The sequence below is a fragment of the Hyla sarda genome, chromosome 13 (assembly GCF_029499605.1).
Source record: "Hyla sarda isolate aHylSar1 chromosome 13, aHylSar1.hap1, whole genome shotgun sequence".
NCBI classification, from domain to species: Eukaryota; Metazoa; Chordata; class Amphibia; order Anura; family Hylidae; genus Hyla; species Hyla sarda.
This window is the reverse complement of record NC_079201.1, coordinates 19815597-19830097: the sequence shown is the minus strand read 5'-3', so window position 1 is coordinate 19830097 and position 14501 is coordinate 19815597. Positions and strand designations below refer to the sequence as shown.

Sequence of the window (14501 nt, the reverse complement as noted above, 5' to 3'; positions counted from 1 at the left end):
TACTATATATACCACCAGTCTACTATACAGTATAATATACATATATACCACCAGTCTACTATACAGTATAATATACATATATACCACCAGTCTACTATACAGTATAATATACATATATACCACCAGTCTACTATACAGTATAATATACATATATACCACCAGTCTACTATACAGTATAATATACATATATACCACCAGTCTACTATACAGTATAATATACATATATACCACCAGTCTACTATACAGTATAATATACATATATACCACCAGTCTACTATACAGTATAAGATACATATATACCACCAGTCTACTGTACAGTATAATATACATATATACCACCAGTCTACTGTACAGTATAATATACATATATACCACCAGTCTACTGTACAGTATAATATACATATATACCACCAGTCTACTGTACAGTATAATATACATATATACCACCAGTCTACTATACAGTATAATATACATATATACCACCAGTCTACTATACAGTATAATATACATATATACCACCAGTCTACTATACAGTATAATATACATATATACCACCAGTCTACTATACAGTATAATATACATATATACCACCAGTCTACTATACAGTATAATATACATATATACCACCAGTCTACTATACAGTATAAGATACATATATACCACCAGTCTACTATACAGTATAATATACATATATACCACCAGTCTACTATACAGTATAATATACATATATACCACCAGTCTACTATACAGTATAAGATACATATATACCACCAGTCTACTATACAGTATAATATACATATATACCACCAGTCTACTATACAGTATAATATACATATATACCACCAGTCTACTATACAGTATAATATACATATATACCACCAGTCTACTATACAGTATAATATACATATATACCACCAGTCTACTATACAGTATAATATACATATATACCACCAGTCTACTATACAGTATAATATACATATATACCACCAGTCTACTATACAGTATAATATACATATATACCACCAGTCTACTATACAGTATAATGTACATATATACCACCAGTCTACTATACAGTATAATATACATATATACCACCAGTCTACTATACAGTATAAGATACATATATACCACCAGTCTACTATACAGTATAATGTACATATATACCACCAGTCTACTATACAGTATAAGATACATATATACCACCAGTCTACTATACAATATAATATACATATATACCACCAGTCTACTATACAGTATAATATACATATATACCACCAGTCTACTATACAGTATAATATACATATATACCACCAGTCTACTATACAGTATAATATACATATATACCACCAGTCTACTATACAGTATAATATACATATATACCACCAGCCTACTATACAGTATAATATACATATATACCACCAGTCTACTGTACAGTATAATATACATATATACCACCAGTCTACTATACAGTATAATATACATATATACCACCAGTCTACTATACAGTATAATATACATATATACCACCAGTCTACTATACAGTATAATATACATATATACCACCAGTCTACTATACAGTATAATATACATATATACCACCAGTCTACTATACAGTATAATATACATATATACCACCAGTCTACTATACAGTATAATATACATATATACCACCAGTCTACTATACAGTATAATATACATATATACCACCAGTCTACTATACAGTATAATATACATATATACCACCAGTCTACTATACAGTATAATATACATATATACCACCAGTCTACTATACAGTATAAGATACATATATACCACCAGTCTACTGTACAGTATAATATACATATATACCACCAGTCTACTATACAGTATAATATACATATATACCACCAGTCTACTATACAGTATAAGATACATATATACAACCAGTCTACTATACAGTATAATATACATATATACCACCAGTCTACTATACAGTATAATATACATATATACCACCAGTCTACTATACAGTATAATATACATATATACCACCAGTCTACTATACAGTATAATATACATATATACCACCAGTCTACTATACAGTATAATATACATATATACCACCAGTCTACTATACAGTATAAGATACATATATACCACCAGTCTACTATACAGTATAATATACATATATACCACCAGTCTACTATACAGTATAATATACATATATACCACCAGTCTACTATACAGTATAATATACATATATACCACCAGTCTACTATACAGTATAATATACATATATACCACCAGTCTACTATACAGTATAATATACATATATACCACCAGTCTACTATACAGTATAATATACATATATACCACCAGTCTACTATACAGTATAATATACATATATACCACCAGTCTACTATACAGTATAATATACATATATACCACCAGTCTACTATACAGTATAAGATACATATATACCACCAGTCTACTATACAGTATAATATACATATATACCACCAGTCTACTATACAGTATAATATACATATATACCACCAGTCTACTATACAGTATAAGATACATATATACCACCAGTCTACTATACAGTATAATATACATATATACCACCAGTCTACTATACAGTATAATATACATATATACCACCAGTCTACTATACAGTATAATATACATATATACCACCAGTCTACTATACAGTATAATATACATATATACCACCAGTCTACTGTACAGTATAAGATACATATATACCACCAGTCTACTATACAGTATAAGATACATATATACCACCAGTCTACTATACAGTATAATATACATATATACCACCAGTCTACTATACAGTATAATATACATATATACCACCAGTCTATATACAGTATAATATACATATATACCACCAGTCTACTATACAGTATAATATACATATATACCACCAGTCTACTATACAGTATAATATACATATATACCACCAGTCTACTATACAGTATAATATACATATATACCACCAGTCTACTATACAGTATAATATACATATATACCACCAGTCTACTATACAGTTCAATATACATATATACCACCAGTCTACTGTACAGTATAATATACATATATACCACCAGTCTACTATACAGTATAATATACATATATACCACCAGTCTACTATACAGTATAATATACATATATACCACCAGTGTACTATACAGTATAATATACATATATACCACCAGTCTACTATACAGTATAATATACATATATACCACCAGTCTACTATACAGTATAATATACATATATACCACCAGTCTACTATTCTACTATACAGTATAATATACATATATACCACCAGTGTACTGTACAGTATAATGATACATATATACCACCAGTCTACTATACAGTATAAGATACATATATACCACCAGTCTACTATACAGTATAATATACATATATACCACCAGTCTACTATACAGTATAATATACATATATACCACCAGTCTACTATACAGTATAATATACATATATACCACCAGTCTACTATACAGTATAATATACATATATACCACCAGCCTACTATACAGTATAAGATACATATATACCACCAGTCTACTATACAGTATAATATACATATATACCACCAGTCTACTATACAGTATAATATACATATATACCACCAGTCTACTATACAGTATAATATACATATATACCACCAGTCTACTATACAGTATAATATACATATATACCACCAGTCTACTGTACAGTATAATATACATATATACCACCAGTCTACTATACAGTATAATATACATATATACCACCAGTCTACTATACAGTATAATATACATATATACCACCAGTCTACTGTACAGTATAATATACATATATACCACCAGTCTACTATACAGTATAATATACATATATACCACCAGTCTACTATACAGTATAATATACATATATACCACCAGTCTACTGTACAGTATAAGATACATATATACCACCAGTCTACTATACAGTATAATATACATATATACCACCAGTCTACTATACAGTATAATATACATATATACCACCAGTCTACTGTACAGTATAATATACATATATACCACCAGTCTACTGTACAGTATAATATACATATATACCACCAGTCTACTGTACAGTATAATATACATATATACCACCAGTCTACTATACAGTATAATATACATATATACCACCAGTCTACTATACAGTATAAGATACATATATACCACCAGTCTACTATACAGTATAATATACATATATACCACCAGTCTACTGTACAGTATAATATACATATATACCACCAGTCTACTATACAGTATAATATACATATATACCACCAGTCTACTGTACAGTATAATATACATATATACCACCAGTCTACTATACAGTATAATATACATATATACCACCAGTCTACTATACAGTATAATATACATATATACCACCAGTCTACTATACAGTATAATATACATATATACCACCAGTCTACTGTACAGTATAATATACATATATACCACCAGTCTACTATACAGTATAATATACATATATACCACCAGTCTACTGTACAGTATAATATACATATATACCACCAGTCTACTATACAGTATATGATACATATATACCACCAGTCTACTATACAGTATAATATACATATATACCACCAGTCTACTATACAGTATAATATACATATATACCACCAGTCTACTATACAGTATAATATACATATATACCACCAGTCTACTATACAGTATAATATACATATATACCACCAGTCTACTATACAGTATAAGATACATATATTCCACCAGTCTACTGTACAGTATAATATACATATATACCACCAGTCTACTGTACAGTATAATATACATATATACCACCGGTCTACTGTACAGTATAATATACATATATACCACCGGTCTACTGTACAGTATAATATACATATATACCACCAGTCTACTATACAGTATAATATACATATATACCACCAGTCTACTATACAGTATAATATACATATATACCACCAGTCTACTATACAGTATAAGATACATATATACCACCAGTCTACTATACAGTATAATATACATATATACCACCAGTGTACTGTACAGTATAATATACATATATACCACCAGTCTACTATACAGTATAATGTACATATATACCACCAGTCTACTATACAGTATAATATACATATATACCACCAGTCTACTATACAGTATAAGATACATATATACCACCAGTCTACTATACAGTATAAGATACATATATACCACCAGTCTACTATACAGTATAATATACATATATACCACCAGTGTACTATACAGTATAAGATACATATATACCACCAGTCTACTATACAGTATAAGATACATATATACCACCAGTCTACTATACAGTATAAGATACATATATACCACCAGTCTACTATACAGTATAATATACATATATACCACCAGTGTACTATACAGTATAAGATACATATATACCACCAGTCTACTATACAGTATAATATACATATATACCACCAGTGTACTATACAGTATAATATACATATATACCACCAGTGTACTATACAGTATAATATACATATATACCACCAGTCTACTATACAGTATAATATACATATATACCACCAGTGTACTATACAGTATAAGATACATATATACCACCAGTCTACTATACCGTATAAGAAACAACATATACAGTGGGGGGAAAAGTATTTAGTCAGCCACTAATTGTGCAAGGCCTGTAATTTTCATCATAGGTTATAACCTCAATTATGAGAGACAGAATGAGAAAAAAACATCCATAAAATCACATTGTCTGATTTTTAAAGAATTTATTTGCAAATTATGGTGGAAAATATGTATTTGGTCACCTACAAACAAGCAAGATTAAGAGTCTCCTCTGTCTTCCACTCGTTACCTGTATTAATGGCACTTGTTTGAGCTTAAAAGACATCTGTCCACAACCTCAAACAGTCACACTCCAAACTCCACTATGGCCAAGACCAAAGAGCTATCGAAGGACACCAGAAACAAAATTGTAGACCTGCACCAGGCTGGGAAGACTGAATCTGCAATAGGCAAGCAGCTTGGTGTGAAGAAATCCACTGTAGGAGCAATTATTACAAAATGGAAAACATACTGATAATGTCCCTCGATCTGGGGCTCCACACAAGATCTCACCCCGTGGTGTCAAAATGATCACAAGAACGGTGAGCAAAAATCCTAGAACCACACAGGGGGACCTAGTGAATGACCTGCAGAGAGCTGGGACCAAAGTAACAAACGCTACCATCAGTAACACACTACGCAATCAGCGACTCATGCAGTGCCAGATGTGTCCCCCTGCTTAAGCCAGTACATGTCCGGGCCCGTCTGAAGTTTGCTAAAGCACATTTGGATGATCCAGAAGAGGATTGGGAGAATGTCATATGGTCAGATGAAACAAAAGTAGAACTTTTTGGTAAAAACTCAACTCGTTGTGTTTAGAGGAGAAAGAATGATGAGTTGCATCCAAAGAACACCATATCTACTGTAAAGCATGGTGGTGGAAACATCATACTTTGGGGCTGTTTTTCTGCTAAGGGACCAGGACAACTGATCCTTGTAAAGGAAAGAATGAATGGGGCCATGTATCGTGAGATTTTGATGAAACGTGGCTGCGTCTTTCAGCATGACAATGATCCCAAACACACCGCCTGGGCAACGAAGGAGTGGCTTCGTAAGAAGCATTTCAAGGTCCTGGAGTGGCCTAGTCAGTCTCCAGATCTCAACCCCATAGAAAACCTTTGGAGGGAGTTGAAAGTCTGTGTTGCCCAGCGACAGCCCCAAAACATCAGACAATGTGATTTTATGGATTTTTTTTTTCTCATTCTGTCTCTCATAGTTGAGGTTATAACCTATGACGAAAATTACAGCCGCTCATCTTTATAAGTGGGAAAACTTGCACAATTGGTGGCTGACTAAATACTTTTTTAACCCATTGTACCACCAGTGTACTATACAGTATAAGATACATATATTCCACCAGTCTACTATACAGTATAATGTACATATATACCACCAGTCTACTATACAGTATAATATACATATATACCACCAGTCTACTATACAGTATAATATACATATATACCACCAGTCTACTATACAGTATAATATACATATATACCACCAGTCTACTATACAGTATAATATACATATATACCACCAGTCTACTATACAGTATAATATACATATATACCACCAGTCTACTATACAGTATAATATACATATATACCACCAGTCTACTATACAGTATAATATACATATATACCACCAGTCTACTATACAGTATAATATACATATATACCACCAGTGTACTATACAGTATAAGATACATATATACCACCAGTCTACTATACAGTATAATATACATATATACCACCAGTCTACTATACAGTATAATATACATATATACCACCAGTCTACTATACAGTATAAGATACATATATACCACCAGTCTACTATACAGTATAAGATACATATATACCACCAGTCTACTATACAGTATAATATACATATATACCACCAGTCTACTATACAGTATAATATACATATATACCACCAGTCTACTATACAGTATAATATACATATATACCACCAGTCTATTATACAGTTCAATATACATATATACCACCAGTCTACTATATAGTATAATATACATATATACCACCAGTCTACTATACAGTATAATATACATATATACCACCAGTCTATTATACAGTATAATATACATATATACCACCAGTCTACTATACAGTATAATATACATATATACCACCAGTCTACTATACAGTATAAGATACATATATACCACCAGTCTACTATACAGTATAATATACATATATACCACCAGTCTACTATACAGTATAATATACATATATACCACCAGTCTACTATACAGTATAATATACATATATACCACCAGTCTACTATACAGTATAATATACATATATACCACCAGTCTACTATACAGTATAAGATACATATATACCACCAGTCTACTATACAGTATAATGTACATATATACCACCAGTCTACTATACAGTATAATATACATATATACCACCAGTCTACTATACAGTATAATATACATATATACCACCAGTCTACTATACAGTATAAAATACATATATACCACCAGTCTACTATACAGTATAAGATACATATATACCACCAGTGTACTATACAGTATAATGTACATATATACCACCAGTGTACTATACAGTATAATATACATATATACCACCAGTCTACTGTACAGTATAATATACATATATACCACCAGTCTACTATACAGTATAAGATACATATATACCACCAGTCTACTATACAGTATAATGTACATATATACCACCAGTCTACTATACAGTATAGGCTACATATATACCACCAGTCTACTATACAGTATAATATACATATATACCACCAGTCTACTATACAGTATAATATACATATATACCACCAGTCTACTATACAGTATAATATACATATATACCACCAGTGTACTATACAGTATAATATACATATATACCACCAGTCTACTATACAGTATAATATACATATATACCACCAGTCTACTATACAGTATAATATACATATATACCACCAGTCTACTATACAGTATAATATACATATATACCACCAGTCTACTATACAGTATAATATACATATATACCACCAGTCTACTATACAGTATAATATACATATATACCACCAGTCTACTATACAGTATAATATACATATATACCACCAGTCTACTATACAGTATAATATACATATATACCACCAGTCTACTATACAGTATAATATACATATATACCACCAGTCTACTATACAGTATAATATACATATATACCACCAGTCTACTATACAGTATAAGATACATATATACCACCAGTCTACTATACAGTATAATATACATATATACCACCAGTGTACTATACAGTATAATATACAATATATACCACCAGTCTACTATACAGTATAAGATACATATATACCACCAGTCTACTATACAGTATAATATACATATATACCACCAGTCTACTATACAGTATAATATACATATATACCACCAGTCTACTATACAGTATAAGATACATATATACCACCAGTCTACTATACAGTATAATATACATATATACCACCAGTCTACTATACAGTATAATATACATATATACCACCAGTCTACTATACAGTATAATATACATATATACCACCAGTCTACTATACAGTATAATATACATATATACCACCAGTCTACTATACAGTATAATATACATATATACCACCAGTCTATTATACAGTATAATATACATATATACCACCAGTCTACTATACAGTATAATATACATATATACCACCAGTCTACTGTACAGTATAATATACATATATACCACCAGTCTACTATACAGTATAAGATACATATATACCACCAGTCTACTATACAGTATAATATACATATATACCACCAGTCTACTATACAGTATAATATACATATATACCACCAGTCTACTATACAGTATAATATACATATATACCACCAGTCTACTATACAGTATAATATACATATATACCACCAGTCTACTATACAGTATAATATACATATATACCACCAGTCTACTATACAGTATAATATACATATATACCACCAGTCTACTATACAGTTCAATATACATATATACCACCAGTCTACTATACAGTATAATATACATATATACCACCAGTCTACTATACAGTATAATATACATATATACCACCAGTCTACTATACAGTATAATATACATATATACCACCAGTCTACTATACAGTATAATATACATATATACCACCAGTCTATTATACAGTATAATATACATATATACCACCAGTCTACTATACAGTATAATATACATATATACCACCAGTCTACTATACAGTATAATATACATATATACCACCAGTCTACTATACAGTATAATATACATATATACCACCAGTCTACTATACAGTATAAGATACATATATACCACCAGTCTACTATACAGTATAATATACATATATACCACCAGTCTACTATACAGTATAATATACATATATACCACCAGTCTACTATACAGTATAATATACATATATACCACCAGTCTACTATACAGTTTAATATACATATATACCACCAGTGTACTATACAGTATAATATACATATATACCACCAGTCTACTATACAGTATAATATACATATATACCACCAGTCTACTATACAGTATAAGATACATATATACCACCAGTCTACTATACAGTATAATATACATATATACCACCAGTCTACTGTACAGTATAATATACATATATACCACCAGTCTACTATACAGTATAAGATACATATATACCACCAGTCTACTATACAGTATAATATACATATATACCACCAGTCTACTATACAGTATAATATACATATATACCACCAGTCTACTATACAGTATAATATACATATATACCACCAGTCTACTATACAGTATAAGATACATATATACCACCAGTCTACTATACAGTATAATGTACATATATACCACCAGTCTACTATACAGTATAATATACATATATACCACCAGTCTACTATACAGTATAATATACATATATACCACCAGTCTACTATACAGTATAATATACATATATACCACCAGTCTACTGTACAGTATAAGATACATATATACCACCAGTCTACTATACAGTATAATATACATATATACCACCAGTCTATTATACAGTATAATATACATATATACCACCAGTCTACTATACAGTATAATATACATATATACCACCAGTCTACTATACAGTATAATATACATATATACCACCAGTCTACTATACAGTATAATATACATATATACCACCAGTCTACTATACAGTATAAGATACATATATACCACCAGTCTACTATACAGTATAATATACATATATACCACCAGTCTACTATACAGTATAATATACATATATACCACCAGTCTACTGTACAGTATAATATACATATATACCACCAGTCTACTATACAGTATAAGATACATATATACCACCAGTCTATTATACAGTATAATATACATATATACCACCAGTCTACTATACAGTATAATATACATATATACCACCAGTCTACTGTACAGTATAATATACATATATACCACCAGTCTACTATACAGTATAAGATACATATATACAACCAGTCTACTATACAGTATAATATACATATATACCACCAGTCTACTATACAGTTCAATATACATATATACCACCAGTCTACTATACAGTATAATATACATATATACCACCAGTCTACTATACAGTATAATATACATATATACCACCAGTCTATTATACAGTATAATATACATATATACCACCAGTCTACTATACAGTATAATATACATATATACCACCAGTCTACTATACAGTATAATATACATATATACCACCAGTCTACTATACAGTATAATATACATATATACCACCAGTCTACTATACAGTATAATATACATATATACCACCAGTCTACTATACAGTATAAGATACATATATACCACCAGTCTACTATACAGTATAATATACATATATACCACCAGTCTACTATACAGTATAATATACATATATACCACCAGTCTACTATACAGTATAATATACATATATACCACCAGTCTACTATACAGTATAATATACATATATACCACCAGTCTACTATACAGTATAAGATACATATATACCACCAGTCTACTATACAGTATAATATACATATATACCACCAGTCTACTATACAGTATAATATACATATATACCACCAGTCTACTATACAGTATAATATACATATATACCACCAGTCTACTATACAGTATAATATACATATATACCACCAGTCTACTATACAGTTTAATATACATATATACCACCAGTCTACTATACAGTATAATATACATATATACCACCAGTCTACTATACAGTATAATATACATATATACCACCAGTCTACTATACAGTATAATATACATATATACCACCAGTGTACTATACAGTATAATATACATATATACCACCAGTCTACTATACCGTATAATATACATATATACCACCAGTCTACTATACAGTATAATATACATATATACCACCAGTCTACTATACAGTATAATATACATATATACCACCAGTCTACTATACAGTATAATATACATATATACCACCAGTCTACTATACAGTATAATATACATATATACCACCAGTCTACTATACAGTATAAGATACATATATACCACCAGTCTACTGTACAGTATAATATACATATATACCACCAGTGTACTATACAGTATAATATACATATATACCACCAGTCTACTATACAGTATAAGATACATATATACCACCAGTCTACTATACAGTATAAGATACATATATACCACCAGTCTACTATACAGTATAATATACATATATACCACCAGTCTACTATACAGTATAATATACATATATACCACCAGTCTACTATACAGTATAAGGCTACATATATACCACCAGTCTACTATACAGTATATGATACATATATACCACCAGTCTACTATACAGTATAATATACATATATACCACCAGTCTACTATACAGTATAATATACATATATACCACCAGTCTACTATACAGTATAAGATACATATATACCACCAGTCTACTATACAGTATAATATACATATATACCACCAGTCTACTATACAGTATAATATACATATATACCACCAGTCTACTATACAGTATAATATACATATATACCACCAGTCTACTATACAGTATAATATACATATATACCACCAGTCTACTATACAGTATAATATACATATATACCACCAGTCTACTATACAGTATAAGATACATATATACCACCAGTCTACTATACAGTATAATATACATATATACCACCAGTCTACTATACAGTATAATATACATATATACCACCAGTCTACTATACAGTATAATATACATATATACCACCAGTCTACTATACAGTATAAGATACATATATACCACCAGTCTACTATACAGTATAAGATACATATATACCACCAGTCTACTATATAGTATAATATACATATATACCACCAGTCTACTATATAGTATAATATACATATATACCACCAGTCTACTATACAGTATAATATACATATATACCACCAGTCTACTATACAGTATAATATACATATATACCACCAGTCTACTATACAGTATAATATACATATATACCACCAGTCTACTATACAGTATAATATACATATATACCACCAGTCTACTATACAGTATAAGATACATATATACCACCAGTCTACTATACAGTATAAGATACATATATACCACCAGTCTACTATACAGTATAATATACATATATACCACCAGTCTACTATACAGTATAAGATACATATATACCACCAGTCTACTATACAGTATAATATACATATATACCACCAGTCTATTATATAGTATAATATACATATATACCACCAGTGTACTATACAGTATAATATATATATACCACCAGTCTACTATACAGTATAAGATACATATATACCACCAGTCTACTATACAGTATAATATACATATATACCACCAGTGTACTATACAGTATGCACAACATATACCAGTGTCATTAAGGACATTCTCCTGGCCACTGTATCGGGGCCTGTGTTCACCTTATATCCGGTGATCACTTTCCTTCCATGTTTTATGTTTTTCCACCATCCACAAGTTTGTATCTTACGTCCTGCACCTGACAGGAATCCCAAGGGGATATATTGTCATCCGGCTCCGTAGTTCCACCTCAGGCTCTTGTCCTGTACCATATAGGCTGTACTTACATCACAGAATGCCAGACGGGGGTCTCCTTTATCCCACCACAGAATCATTCTCATAGGGCCTTTTGGGTATTTATCACTTTTTATTCTCTTGTTGATTTTGTTACTTTCCCCCTTCTCTTCTTCTCTTTGCTTTCCCCCCAGGTTTGGCAAACTTTGGGCCCCCTGTGTGAGGTAATAGCCCTGTACACGCTCTATGTTACACTATGCAAGAATCCTTGTCTGTGATGCCCCCACCTCTGCTGATACCATCTATGACCCCCCCCATAGACTGTATATTGTTGTGTTTCCACAGCATGAAATTGTGTAACTAACTTATTTGTCTCCCTGTTACACCTCACCAGAAATTATATTCCTATGTCTTCCACTTTAAATGTACGCCATGCCGCATCCTCTCTGATGTACCAACTGATCATAATTAAAGGGGTACTCCACTGTCAGCGTTTGGAACAAACTGTTCCAAACGCTGGAGCCTGTGGCATCATAGCCCCGCCCCCTCATGGTGTCACGCCTCGCCCCCTCAATGCAAGTTTATGGGAAGGGGCATGGCAGCATCACGGCCCCTCCCATATACTTGCATTGAGGGGTGGGGCGT

The 14501-nt window shown here is 30.9% G+C and overlaps 1 protein-coding gene across 5 annotated transcripts in view; it reads left to right on the top strand.

Annotated features, from left to right (window-relative positions):
• Positions 1-14501, top strand: part of CEP131 (centrosomal protein 131) — an 89456-nt gene that overhangs the window by 49724 nt on the left and 25231 nt on the right. For 4 of the 5 annotated variants that reach the window (XM_056549718.1, XM_056549715.1, XM_056549716.1 and 1 more), the window contains one exon: positions 14051-14080. The exons of the other annotated variant lie outside the window; for it this stretch is intronic. In XM_056549718.1, the coding sequence (XP_056405693.1) occupies positions 14051-14080 (30 nt within the window). The remainder of the gene's footprint in view (positions 1-14050; positions 14081-14501) is intronic. 5 annotated transcript variants of the gene reach the window in all.